Genomic DNA, 15,176 nt, shown 5'->3' with positions numbered 1-15,176 from the left:
GAAATATTTTCTATAAAATATCAAAAACCTACCAAATTTTACAAAAAGCAATTTCCTCTCAAAATGAGAGGAAATCACCAGAAATCTGACACATACCATATTTAATTAAAAACCTACCAAATCTTGTTATTTTCTATAAAGTTATGAGTTATTTTCTTGTTTTGAACCACACAAGCAAAGTACAAAAAACAAGAAAATTGGTACTTTTTGATTTCTCAAAACTTTTTCTATAATTTTTTTAAGAAATACAAAGAAATCATATTTTAGGTGGAAAACATTTCCTATAATTTCTAGAAATTGAACCAAACACCCTTTTATCGAAAAAAATTAGAGGTAAAAAGTATAATTAATAATCTTATTTTTCTGAGATTGAATGATAATAAAGCATGATGAATCATACAAAAACATGAGAGAACATACCTCGGGTGTGTTTTGGCGACTCATTAAAAATGAGTCAAGATTAGTATTAAATATAGTTCTAAATAAAACCGGCTTACTTGTTGACTAGCTCCCTCAGTTCACAACTAAATCAATTTAAACCCCAATAATTAACTACAAAGGATTATTTCTGGCATATATTTAGCAATAAAAAAAACTCTTTTCAAATAGGCAGATCTAAACCTAAACCATTTTTTAGAGAGATGTCACACACACCCTTATGGCCTTATCTTGCGTACATGTTTGGTCCACTACTACTATTGTGCTTTTATTCGTGTATATATTGGTTGACTACAAAAAAAATTGTTGGGTTAATTTCATAAAAATGCCCCTAAACTTTTCTCATTGGATCTACATTTATAATTGACAAATAGTTAAAATGGACAAATAGCTAAAATGTCCTCAAGAGGAAAAACTCCAAATTGCGTCATATGTCATTTCCCTAAAACTAAGCATTTTTTTCCTCTTGAAGAAAATATTATCTATTTTCAAATAATATTTATGAGATCCTATGATAAAAATTCAAAGTTTAAGGAAGTTCAGTATTACACTCCAAAAGTTTACGAAATGGTATGTGTGATGAGAAAATTAGGGAGTTAGGTACAGAATTGCCAAAGTTCATATTTATTTTACGAAATTATCTATTTTTTTAAATTGTTTATACTTATATGTACCATTTCTAACAAAAAACTTGACTTATGTGCCGGAAAATAGTTGAAAAGAAAATGAAGAAGAGATGTAGATGATAATTAAATTGTACAATAAACTTATATTATCTTAGTGTTGTGGGAATCAAAGGTGTGGAAGTTTTTGGCGACCCATTAACCTATTTTTGTTTTGGATTAGCTCTTAGTTGGGAAAATTCTGGCCAGTTCACAGAAAAATTAGTTTTGACTCAGTTTCATTTCGAGTTATCAAACACACCCATAAAAATTTATATCAATCTAAGAAAAATACCATACAATTTTTTGAGTTTTGAGTAATAAAATAGTTAGGATCTAAAGGCCAATTTACTAGCTAACTTAGGACGTGGATAATAGAAAAAATTTCTCATTCAAGTACATAAGTAAGATGCATGTGAAAACATTGATCCATCTACAATACCCCCTTCTTTCAATCTCAAAAGGAGATATTATTTTTCCTTATTTCTTTGGCACAAAGAACTATTTAGGCAATTTACTTGAACTATATCCTTTGGATGATAACAATATTAGAAAATATCAAAGCATTTATTCTTTTAGGAAAGAATGAACGTTTGTGGAGACGGAGAGAAGTCTATTGTTTTGAGCTTAATGGGAAACAATTTTTAATTTAATTTATCTTTTGGAGCATAAAAAAAGAATTACTTGAAAAAGGCTCATAGGAAATTGGAACATTTTCAAAAGAAGTTGATTAATTATTAAAGAGTGATAATTTTTTGAAAGTAGGATATTTTAGTGAGGAATCAAGATCAATTTTTAAAGTGGGAGGTAATTTGTGATAATCAATAAGTATATATTATTCATTTGATAATTTAACTACTATTTGACATTTTTAAATTAACTACTATTTAAAATATAATTATTTTATATACTGGTAGTTACTGCTAAATAACATTTTGTTAGAATACAATATATTGTTAATAATTATTATAATAATAATTCATAGTTTTGTTATATTTATGAATTATTATATTACAAGTCTAAAAATTTAAACTGGTTTCCATGTTTTTCTATTTCATTCTACTTACCATCCCCCACCCACACCTCACCCCCAAAAAAATTTCTTCCTCTCATATTTAAAAATTTATTATTATTTAATAAATCATGGATGAAGATTTTTTACTTTAAAATAATTATATAAATATAATATGTAGTGAAAAAGAAAATAGCATATGAATATAGGAATAAGAGGAGATGCGATCTAAATTGATAGTGTGGTCTGATTATGACAATGACCATTTGAAGGAACAGATGATGGATAAAAGAAAAGGAATATGTAAAAAAAAAATAGGAGAGTTCTAGTTGTTCACCAAGCTGTTCTAACCTAAACTTGAGATAATTTGAGAGATTAGAACTCCCATTTTTGTATATAGAAATAAAAAAAGCGGGATAATTTGTTACTATTATCCTAGTTCTAAACTTCAAATATAGTTCTAGTTCTAATTGACTCAATATCGTGTTTGGCAAGTTTGAAAATAATCTACACTAGTTCTAAATTAGCTCCATTTAGCCTATGTTATGCTAAACGAGACTTTATTGAACTAGTTCTAATTTGAACCTGGTTTGGTTAATTTATAGAATAGAGTTTATTTGAACTAGTTCTCTTATAAACTAAGAGAGTTGGTTTATTTCTAAACTTGTTATCTTTAAAAAGTGGACCTCAAAAGAACTACTTTTTCTAGGGATAATTGTGCCATTGCCCCAAATGAGAGAACTTGATGTGCTCTGGCCCATTGTAGTTCATCTTTATGTATAAACCCCAAATACAATGCAATAATATGTTTCAGCCCTTATTCACTGCCAACTAAGCACGAAAAGAGAAAAAACATAAAACCCAAAAATACTCTTATTTCCTCCTCTCTCATCTCCCATAATCTTAATATTCATGACTGCTGCTCCCTCCTCTCCTCTCCTCCTCTCTCCAACACTAACATTCCTCCTCTCTCCCTCTTCCTCTTTTTTTCCTTCGACACCGACATCCTTCCCTCTCGCCTCCCTCTTTACCACCACTAACCTCGAATGGCTCTTTGACTACTTTAACTCCCTCTCCCGCCTCCCTCTCCACTACCACCGGCCTTGGATGCACGCTCTGACCATGTTGTCTCCTTCTTCCGCCTCCCCCTCCTCCGCCACCAATCTCGAGCACACCATCCATCCTTATGGTCTCCCTCTCCCACCTCCTTCTCTGCCACTATTGACCTCGAGCACATCCTCAACAAGTTTTCCTCTAATATCCATGACAAGATCTGTTGGATAGGGAATTCCTAATCTATTTTGGTAACATGAGGTTATTAGGATTCCTAGTCTACTTTGGTAACATGAGATTATTAGGATTCCTAATCTATTTTAGTAATAGGTTATTAAGATTCCTAATTTGATTTGGTTTTGGTTTAGAATTCCTAGTATATTTATGATTTTAGGATTTCTATATATATGGAATAATTGGAAGAGAGAATTTGGTGGAGAAGAAAAATTGGGGATATTTGGAGCACAGAAAAGAGGTATTTTCTGAGCTATTTGTTTAGGGTTTTGTTTGGAGAGATTAAGAGCTTGTTGGTGAGATTAGTTTGTTCATTCGAGTGATTTGTAATCTCAGTTTGTACTCTTTCTCTATTAATGAAAACCTCATCCCCTTCTTGCCCCGTGGACGTAGGCAATTGTCGAACCACGTAAAACTATTGTGTTTGGATTTGTGTCGTTGGTTCATCTCAGGTGGAGATGTTTGGATTAGTTCAGTTTGGAGCCATTGGAGGTGCTATCAGCCGCAGACTTGATCGTGATATTGGAGAAGGGTTGCGAACTCTTCTAGTGGATTAAGGCCTTTGGAGGCCATTTGGGTGAACTACGTGAATGCTTGATTCCTTGGGCAAGAGGATACGTAGGCAGTCAGTTTTGATGCAGCCGATTTGGTGAGTAGATATCGACATTTGGGTGAGTGTTCGCACTCCCGTTTGGGTCTCGACTTATATGGATGGAGTCCGTTGTCATGAGTCCGTTGTTGTGGCGTACTGGACGCAACAAGTGAGACATTTGGTTTGGTCGGTGTCGGCTCAGTTTTGGGAAAACTTCGTCGAGGTGGAGAATTGTTGGATAGGGAATTCCTAATCTATTTTGGTAACATGAGATTATTAGGATTCCTAATCTATTTTGGTAATAGGTTATTAGGATTCCTAATTTGATTTGGTTTTGGTTTAGAATTCCTAGTATGTTTATGATTTTAGGATTTCTATATATATAGAACAATTGGAAGAGAGAATTTGGTGGAGAAGAAAAATTAGGGATATTTGGAGCACAGGAAAGAGATATTTTCTGAGCTATTTGTTTAGGGTTTTGTTTGGAGAGATTAAGAGCTTGTTGGTGAGATTAGTTTGTTCCTTCGAGTGATTTGTAATCTTTCCTTCTCCATGATCGTTGCTAACAAGAGGGTATTCTTTCCTCAACTCAATAATTTGCTACGAGATATGTTCTCTAGAGATTGTTCCCAACTCATCTCTAAAGTTTTCACTCCAAAGTCCAGGATGTATGTAATAGAATTGGATACTTTTGGACTAGTAATTTTGATAGGGGAGTAGGCCATAAGGGACCCTAGATCATGTATGGATATTGGGTTCAGTATTGTCTTTGATGCCCAGCAGATGTTTGATGTATTGCTTATATGTTTTACTCTTTTTGGTAATTTATGTTTGATATACTAGTTCCATAACCGGTTTTAAATAATGAATATTGTTACTTTAATTATATGTTCAAAAGGAGATTTTTGGCTTCCTTTGAGTAATTGAAGAATACCTTGAGTGATAAAACCACGCCACGAGGTAGTTTTGGTTTCAAAATGCGCAAATTTGTGTTAAGTCCTTAACTATAAATTTATGCCATTTCCTATAAAGATTAAGTCATTTCGCATTAATTCTAAATCATTTAATATTAAGTTTAAGTCATTTTCTATGAAGTTTAAGTAGTTGTGTATTAAGTCTAAGTCATTTCGTGTTAAGTCTAAGTCCTTTCCTATGAATTGAAGTCATTTTCTGTAAAGTTTAAGTCATTTTATGTTAAATCGAAGTTATTTTCTGTGAAGTTTAAGCAATTGTATGTTAAGTCTAAGTCATTTTGTGTTAAGTCTAAGTCATTCGCTGTGAACTTTAACTCATTACCTATGAAGTTTATGACATTTTGTGTTAAGTTTAGATCATTTATTGTTATGGATATGTTGTTGCCTGTTAAGTTATGTTATATGTTACAACATTGTGATTTTCTAAGAAGTTGACAAAGAAACCCTAGAAAAAAGTGAAAAGAGAAAATAAATGAAATAGCACGTATTGTTATTAACTACAAAAGGAATTGAACAAAGAAGCAGTAAGAAAAAGCGGCAAGGTTTGCATGATATTGTTTTAATATATGGCCTATCACTATTACAATCTAAGAGACTATATCCCGCTTGGGTATTTCATCAAACATTTTATAAGGGAGGAAGATTTACGAAGAGAGTTTAGTTGGGAGAAGGAAGATAGAGGGAAAATCTCACTTAGATCTGATCTCAGAGAGAGAGAGAGAGAGAGATCTACTAAGGAGGTATAATTTAGGGATTTCGGGGAAATATAATATAAACAATGTGTATTGCTAAGTTGGAAGGGCTAAATCACTCTTTTTTTTGGGTTTTTTTTTTTTTTTTGGGGGGGGGGGGGGTCACACATAGGGAAAATGTTGAAGGGGCTGCTCACATGAGTTTCTTGAAGTAGGGGCCCGTTCACAATTTTTTTCCTTTTTTCTATATTTTTCATTTGCTAAATAAGGGCTAAGCACATAAACTCATTTTGTCTCCACTAGAACTTGTTTAGCCAATTTGCCGAATGGACCCTCACATTGTATAATTTTATCCTAGTTTTAGCTCTAATTGACTAGCCCTATAAACTTTTATCATGCAAATTATCCTAGTTTTAGTTTTGAGTTCTACCTGGTTTTTTCTAAAATGAGAAAAGATAAAAATAGATATTGAATGAAAATTGTATTACTATAGATTAATTTATCTTATGTTTTTTCAAAAAAAATTCTCCTATTGTTGCGTGCGATAATGATCGTTAGAGTGGTAAATTAGACTTTTTCCCATTTTAAATGCCCAATGATACATAAATTGTTTTCTTCATACAAGATACAAAATCTTTACTAGGATTTCTTCTGATTTTGGTAAAATGTGTGATGATATTTCTTTCTCTAGGTTATTGTACTTAATAACAAATCATGTATTAAAATCTTACTTAGTCCTTTGAACCTTTCTCGTTCCTTCATGTAAGTTTTACACTGCTATTTATGCATATATGCACACGATAAATGGAGTAATACAGTCTTAACAATCAAAAAAATTCCTTTCATTCTTCTACAATTTTTATTTATTATGAAATTATTTTACACGCTTTCTTTTTTTCCCCCTCATCTCTGCTTGGGTTCATGTGATTTTTATATAGTTCAATGGTGATCAAATTTTTTATGGTTTAGACAAAATTTTATAATCAATAATTACTAAAGTACAGATCTATTAACTGGCATGTGCCAGCCGACTTTACTTAAATATCAAATTTTCAAGTTGAAAATGCAATAACAGTTTTTCCCCCTTCATATTAATCTAGAAACCAAAATAAATAAAGTAGAAAAAACCCATTAAAAAAGATAAAGCTCATAGAAGACCAAAAAACAAACGAAAATAATTCCGTCCTATTTATAAGTGGGTCCCATCTTAATCCGGCAGCTGTTGGCGTCCAGTCTTACGCCCCAAGCCAATCGAACCGACATCAACGACTGTGATCTGAAATCCGACGGTTATAAAAACCCTAACGACCTCAAGCAGAGAAAACTTCCAATCTCCTTAAACCCTACAAAAGCCTCCGCCCAAAAATCCTCTCCCTCTCAATGCTCTCCCAATTCTTCCAAATCAAGAAACCCCATCGAATCTAGGGTTTATATATTCTCCTCTAAAACCCTAGACCCCTTCTCAACTCTCCGATTTGTTAGCGGAAACCATGGCTAGGGTTCGAGCGCCGGCGCATAGCCGACCGCCGTGGCCGGCGGCCATGGCGGGGGATTACGCTTACGCCGACAGCCCCTTTCGCTTCCCGCATTCTCGTCTTCTCGTCTCCTTCGCCTGCTGCTGTGCCGCCTCCTTCTCAGGCTCCTCACAGCGCCGCCTGCTGATAGTAAACCTTCGCCGGCGCGGAGGAACTAGGGTTAGGAATGATAACCCTAGGACCACTGCGGCGGGGTTGCATCCGGAGCCGCTGATTAAGGGAGCGGAGGCGTTGAGGGAGATCAATAGCTCGCCGCAGGCCAAGAAGGTTCGTTTTGGTTGATTAAAGTTCGGATTTTTGGTTATTTTGTTTGGATTGGAATGGTTAACTTGAAGTTTTGAATGCGGTTGTAGGTTTTTGAGTGGATGAAGGAGCAGGAAAAGACGAGGCAGGCAGAAACCGCTGCGAAGAAAGCGGAGTACCGGGCGATTCAAGCTCAGCATGAGACAGTAAGTTTGTTGTTCTGGTGGCGTTTTTCTTGATAATATTAGTAATTTATGCTCAAAATTGTATCTTTTGATGCCATTTTTCGCTAGAGCCTAATTAGAGACATAAAATTCAATTTTTGACATTTTACTAGGAGTGTTTTATCGTGCCTTTAGGTTTTTATTTCTTTTTTGACTTGTGCCTCGTTCCACTTATTTTCCTGTATTCCTATGGGCATTAGAGACATAGAATTCGTTTTGAATAACCGACTTTTTGGGATAGTTTTATTATCATGCCTTTAGGTCTTAACTTTCCTTTTGTTTTACTAGACTTAATTGCACTTATCTGGTATTCTTATGGCGTTTGTTTAGAAGTAACACACTCCTTTTTTAATGAATAGTAGAAATGCTCTCTTGTTAATGTCAAGAAGAAATCTTAGAACTCTGGTGCAGGCCCCTTACTTAGACTCAAGTACTGTCAACGGATTGAAATAACTAACAAATAACTTTCCTTAAATAGGTTTAAGACTTTAAGTTGAAATGCTATATTTCAAAGAGGAGGACATTTGTGTGTTTGGCATCAAACCTTATGCTCCTGTCCGTTATTAAAAATAAAATTTTCTAAATGGGCATTTTGGTGAGTAAAGCTCAAGACCCGACTTTTATTACCCACTTTCAGCAGCTAATACTCAACCCATCGAGTTTTAGTGCTTGCTAGTCCACTACTTGTTTCCACAAGTTTGTATGCTTGATGGTGGGACAACTGGGTGTTAAAACGGGGATTCACAGTGGGTCACTGAAACTAATTCTTGTTTAGTTTGAAAAGAAGACATGGTCTCAGGTCTTCCCTATGCAACATAAATTTAAATCTAAATCTTTGTCAATATTGATAGTTTAACTGCTTGTACTGCAGGAATCCTATGCAGGATCTGTTATTTAGGGTTGGAAATGATTTTGTCTCGTCCTGCAGGATAGACAACGCGTTATCTATGAGGAGCAGAAAAAATTGGTTCAGCAACAAGCACAAACTAAGGCCCAAATGGCTCGATATGAGGATGAAATGCAGAGGAAGAGAATGCAGGCATTTTCTCTTTTTTTGTCTGGCCTATAACAATTTACGCGTCTTATTTACAGGTTTCTGAAAAGTATCTTCTTTTGTGACAGGCAGAGCATGAATATCAAAGGGCCAGAAATCAGGAACTTGTGAAAATGCAAGAAGAATCTTCCATTAGACAGGAACAAATTAGACGTAAAACTGAAGAACAGATTCAGGCACAGAAACGTCAAACTGAGAGGGAAAAGGCAGAGATAGAACGTGAAACAATCCGTGTAAAGTCTATGGCCAAAGCAGAAGCAAGAGCACATGAAGCAAAACTTTCTGAAGATGTCAATAGGCGGATGCTGGTAGAACGAGCTAATGCTGAAAGGGAAAAATGGATCTCAGCCATAAACACAACGTTTGAGCATATTGGAGGTACTAACTAAATGAAACTATTGATTCATTGAACCTATCCGTATTTTGCAAAATTTACTCTTAAACCCTTAGCCGTTCATTAGGATTGTACTATCTCATTCTTCCGGTTTTAAGGAGGTGGGATATGGATTGAATTGTGGTTTCCTCATGTCTTTTCAGCATAGGAAATAATTTGGAATTTCATAAGTATTGTTAGCAGTGTGACTTTGCAAGTAGTTTCTGGCTTAACATAGTTTGTATCAACTGCATGTAGTTATATTTATACAAGAATAATTCACCTACTTATTACGAAAATGCTTCTCCTTTTCCACAGAGCTGGTCAATGTTCCAAACATACTAATTTTTTTAAACGGTTGGTCAATGTTAAACCCATTGTTTCTCACATGACTAGTTTATTGTCAATACCTTGACCCCTATCTAGCATAGTCAACTTCATATTTCTTTAAAAGCCTGATTGACATTTGATATCAATCACATCATATGTATGCTTTGACAGAACTGAATGATGCGGTTAGATTTTGTTACATGATTGAACTCGAGTCTGTCGCGTTCAGTTTCTAAATTTTATTTAGTTGCATCTGACGTGTTGACTAATTTGGTTGGTAATGCTCGACACAATATGTATAACATGACATATACTAATAATTGTAGTAGAGGCTTCATCATAGTCCGCAGCCATACATCCAGGCCACCACCTTATAACTCTTTCTGGTATTCTTATTTGAGTAAGATAAGTCCTTCAAGATATCCCAAGGAGTGCCAATAGTGTTGTCATTCTGATTTCTGTTTGCAGCAATTGTTTTCACCTTATTCTTCGTCTAGCATTATAAATGGCCTGCCTTTGGCTTCATTTGGTTCAATCATATTTATTGGGAGTTCTGAAGACCTTCACAAAATCTTCATTTTGCATAATATGGGAATTGACAGTATATTATATGATATTTGTTCATGCTTCATATTTGCAACTTCTGCATGGTAGTCATTTTCTTATATCACAGGCACATTTACAACCTCAGTCGCAAACTGAGCCAGTTCTATAGAACTGTTGGCTCAAGTCATCAAAACATCTGGTAAATGGCTAAACCGCTGCTTGGCCCCTGGACCCACCTATCAAATTTTAAGCAGCACAAACTTTATGTTTTCTTAATGCTTTCTGGTTCCATACATGCTGTTCCGTAGATGTCAGAAATAACATACCTTTATTGATTAACTGTAAACCCTCAAATTGACAAGTAACAATAATCCTTTTATTACTTATTATCTCTACAGGTGGTCTGCGAGCTGTGCTGACTGATCAGAATAAGTTGGTAGTAGCTGTTGGTGGTGTTACTGCAGTAGCTGCTGGGATTTACACAACAAGGTATCCAATACCCACACTTCTCAGATTTCCTTAACATGGTATATTTTGTGTTTCCATTTTCCAAACTAAAATGATAGGATATGTAGGTTGCTTTCCTTCTCTGGTTTTCTTAGTATTTATGTTTGACATCTGTATTGAATTATGCTTCCTGTGTAGTTATATTTTTTAGTCTAAAATACCAGATTGCCCCAAAAAGTTTCACCTCTTTACTGCATTGGCCTAAAAAGTGACGTCGGCGATACTTTGACCTAAAAAGTGATAAATTGGCGACACATAGGCCTTTCCGAATGCCAGAGGTAATTTTTAAGTGAAAAAAATCAAGAAACTTTTTCATATATACCCCTCAACTATCCCATAATTTTAGTTATACCCTCAAGTTCTAAAATTTATAAGAAACTCCTTTCTCTCCCTTCCTTCATCCTACCTACCATCTCCTCTATTCTTTTCTTCTCCTGATCTTCAACCTTCCACTCTCTCCCACTCTCTCTCCCTCTCCTTTCCCTTATCCGCACTCTTAAGGATGTTGCGTTTTTGATGATTGGAGGGTGAAGAGAGAGTGGACGGAGCAAGGAGGGAGAGGGAGCGGGAGAGAGGAAGAGGAGAAGGAGACGGTAGAACGTTTGATGTTAGGAATTGGGAGTGGGTGGAGCACGGAGGAAGAGGGAGTGGGAGAGAAGAAGAGGAGAAGAAGGGAGAGGGAGTGGAGGAGAGAAGGGGTGGTTGGGAATTGGAAAGATAAGAGAACGGAGGAGATGATGGAAAGGGGAAGGTGATAGTGAGGATATGGAAAGGAGGTAGAAGGAGAGGGAGGGAGGAGGGATGGTATTTTAGCCATAAATGTAGAAATAAAATCATAGAAGACACAATGTTACTTGCTGCCTGGCATTATTACTGTTGTTACTTAGCATTACAAAACAAAAGTTTTATTTTTTATTTTTTTGCTATTGTAGAAGAAAATATAGGTTGCTTTTCATGTACTACATGACAAATCTTTACAGAGTGCATTTATGGTGGGTACTTGTTAATCTGAGCTGGATCCTACTTCGGAATCACAGTTAGGAATTTAAGGCAGCAAAGAAATCTTTTGATGTTGGAACCCCAGTTGGGAATTCAAGGCAACAAAGAAATCTTTTAACTTGATGATTAAGTGAATTTTGGATTTGAGCTTTTGACTATCCGAGCCAATATATTTGCATAGCTATGCCAATTTCCATTAAGAATCAAATAAGAACGGGCAAGCATTCCTTTCTCACGTCCTTTAGCAATTTGCACAGGATCAGATAATCTTATTATAGATTACGTGTGGAAGAAGTAGATAATTTAATTAGAACTAAGTGCACTACACTGAAGCCTTGATCCTTAAGGGTTCATATGCAGATCCAAGGAGGAGCTAGATGTATTTGTATGATTCATACCCTACATAATATGCTATCATGTGTGAAATCCAAACATGGAATTTCGGGTCAATGCGGATCAGGTTATCAGGCAATCATGTTTGCATTGCCAATTCTGGTTGCTTCATGAAAGTAAAAAATGGCTACACATTTACTTGATATGTGTTGATATGGAGCAACTATATCAACTTGTGTATTTGATAATTGATATTATATGGTTAATATTTATTTAATGTTTTGCAATAATATTTGTGATTCATTTTTTTGGTTCATGTTTTGGTCTGAATTATGGGAAGACAACTATGTTTTTATTAGCATCCAAACTTTGCTTCTTCATAAATGGTTTGTCATAATTGCCAGATTATTATATTTCTAAGGGCATAATGATCATACCATTACTTTTCAGGAATAGTTGAGATGTGTTACAAAAGATCGAAGACAACTACGCTTTTATTAGCATCCAAACTTTTCTTCTTCATAAAATGCTTTGTCATAATTGCCAGATAATTATATTTCTAAGGGCATAATGATCATATCATTACTTTTCAGGAATAGTTGAGATGTGTTACAAAAGATTGAAGACAACTATGTTTTTATTAGCATCCAAACTTTGCTTCTTCATAAAATGCTTTGTCATAATTGCCAGATTATTATATTTCTAAGGGCATAATGATCATATCATTACTTTTCAGGAATAGTTGAGATGTGTTACAAAAGATCTTTTATCTGAAAGGGGCTCTTCTGTCGTTTTGAAGAATATAGGAACTATGCTGGCTTTATCAGTTTGGTAAAAAAAAGAAGTTTCAGCTGAAATAGCGACTCTTGACATTTCGGCGACTCTGTGTTTACACTAAAAATCAGGGGCTGTTCTGTTAATGTTTTGTAGATTGACTACTCATCATCATTATCTATCATCATTATCTATGATTCCTTTTTCTTCATCGTTTTTTGTTTATCTTCGTTTGCCTTTAAACCATTCTTCACTTACAGACTGCCAATAGGTTTTTATAGCATGTACATGATGATATTTTTCATTTAAAATAAGGCTTTATACCTGTGCATTTCTTGTAAATTTTTGGAAATTTGGATAGAATTTTCTGATTGTTACAATTGTGGAATTTTCTTCGTACAGAGAGGGTGCTCGGGTTGTTTGGGGGTACATTGACCGGATATTAGGCCAGCCATCCCTGATCAGAGAGTCGTCCATTGGAAAATACCCTTGGTCGGGTCTTTTCTCACGTCGTGCAATATCAATGTTATCAAAAAATAAAACAATTAGTGAAAAGGGCAATGCAAGAGAGAATAGAAATGGTTTTGGTGATGTGGTCCTTAACCCTTCACTTCAGAAGAGAATCAAACAGCTTGCCAGTGCGACTGCTAATACTAAAGCCCATCAGGCACCATTTCGTAACATGCTCTTCTATGGCCCTCCTGGGACCGGCAAAACTATGGCTGCTAGAGAACTTGCTAATAAATCTGTATGTATGATTATGAAGCACATAAAAACTGAAAGTAGCTGGAGTATTTTATTTCAGTTGGAAAAACTGATTGTGTTTGTTGTGTGATCCAACAGGGCCTAGATTATGCACTGATGACAGGTGGAGATGTCGCGCCACTGGGATCACAGGCAGTTACAAAAATACATCAACTGTTTGACTGGGCTAAAAAATCAAATCGAGGTTTGCTGCTCTTTATTGATGAAGCAGATGCATTTTTGTGCGAGTAAGCAATTTCTTCTCACTTCCAGGGTTTAATTTTCTTTTTAAGAATATTCAGTATTTAAGAAATCCATTCTTGATGGATTATTCTATAACTCTCTGTTGCCTTTCGTCCTTCACGATGTTACTCGAGTTAAATGAAGCCCCTCCCCATTTTAGGGTTTGTTTGCCATCATTGCATTCACATAAAAAATTATTTATGGTTGTCTGACAGTATCGACTCTCATTTTCCTCACATTTCCCTTGCAGGCGTAACAAGACATACATGAGTGAAGCCCAACGAAGTGCTCTCAATGCTCTCCTTTTCCGAACTGGTGACCAATCCAAGGATATAGTTCTTGCCCTCGCTACCAATCGGCCTGGTGACCTAGACTCAGCTGTTGCAGATCGTATTGACGAGGCACTTGAATTTCCACTATCTTGACAAATACATTGCAAAGGCTGGAGAAAATAAATCTGGTGGTTGGTTAAGAAACTTGTTCAGACGTCAGCAACAAAGAATAGAGATAAAAAACATTTCTGATGATTTAATCAGAGAGGCTGCAGCTAAGACCAATGGGTTTTCTGGCAGAGAGATAGCCAAGCTAATGGCCAGCGTTCAAGCTGCTGTCTACGGTAGCAAAGAGTGTGAACTTAACCCAGATTTGTTTCGTGAGGTGGTGGATTATAAAGTTGCAGAGCATCAGCAGAGGAGAAAGCTTGCTGCTGCAGAGGGAAGTGCTTGATTATTAGTTTACAGTCTCAGACATCAAGTTAATAATCGTTACAGAGAAGCAGGCAAGTACCTGTCGTCATTTAAGTTATCATCCGCCATTGATTAATGTTTTCTTTGGGCCGCTTTGCGGGATTTTGGTGAAAAAGGTATTATCAGTGTACCATTTGGTTCAGTAATCTACGCTCTTCTCCGTGGGCTAATTTAATCAGGCCACAGTAACCAATGCGCTAATCTCGCACTTTTGTATTGTTTATTACCAAAATGACGATGATGGGTTTTGTTGATCGCACATTTGAATTTTTGAATTTGAACTGGACGGAGAATACAGTGATTGAGTTTAATGGCTACCTGGAAAGTTTTGCTCGTGTTATTTCCCATGCTGTATGTGTAACTCATCAGGATGTGAGATATGCGTATACCTCTGATTCTTGCATGCAATCGAAGCCCTCTTATGCTTAATTAATAGATTTTATACACGGAAGAGCCCAACATATGCGGCTGCTAATACTTTTATCATTGGGGTATGTTCTGACGAGATTTGGATTATCAAGTAATTTTTTTTAATCCAGCTGTTTAATGTTCTCGCTCGCGAGTCAATGATAGAAAGAACCAAGGCATCTCACTAGGTCAAACCAACTGAGAGAGGCATTTTGCATGATTAATATCGTTGCCTAGCGCTTAAATTAGTATAGTACATTTTTAGCTCTTTCCTATCTTATGTTCAACTTACATCTTAATTTTTGAACCCGTTTCCATCTCATCTGTAGAGGGAGTTACGTACTTATGTTAGACTTGCATACGTTAATATTATTTTTTATTAAATAATATTTAAAGGAAAGAAAAGAAAGAAAAGTAAACAAATAAACAATTTTTTTTTTTTTGCCCATAGTACACTTTT

The 15,176-nt window shown here is 35.5% G+C and overlaps 1 protein-coding gene across 1 annotated transcript; it reads left to right on the top strand.

Moving 5' to 3' along the window:
* On the top strand, positions 6,973-14,648 carry LOC109836984 (ATPase family AAA domain-containing protein 3-like). Its single transcript, XM_020405062.1, is given in 9 exon segments — positions 6,973-7,459; positions 7,546-7,641; positions 8,588-8,698; positions 8,782-9,091; positions 10,361-10,451; positions 12,978-13,323; positions 13,419-13,567; positions 13,813-13,977; positions 13,979-14,648. Coding segments are annotated over 9 exon segments (1,890 nt in total). The 5' UTR covers positions 6,973-7,147; the 3' UTR covers positions 14,289-14,648.

This window comes from Asparagus officinalis, chromosome 4, assembly GCF_001876935.1.
Source record: "Asparagus officinalis chromosome 4, Aspof.V1, whole genome shotgun sequence".
Classification (NCBI taxonomy): domain Eukaryota; kingdom Viridiplantae; phylum Streptophyta; class Magnoliopsida; order Asparagales; family Asparagaceae; genus Asparagus; species Asparagus officinalis.
This window is presented reverse-complemented; position numbering and strand designations above follow the sequence as displayed.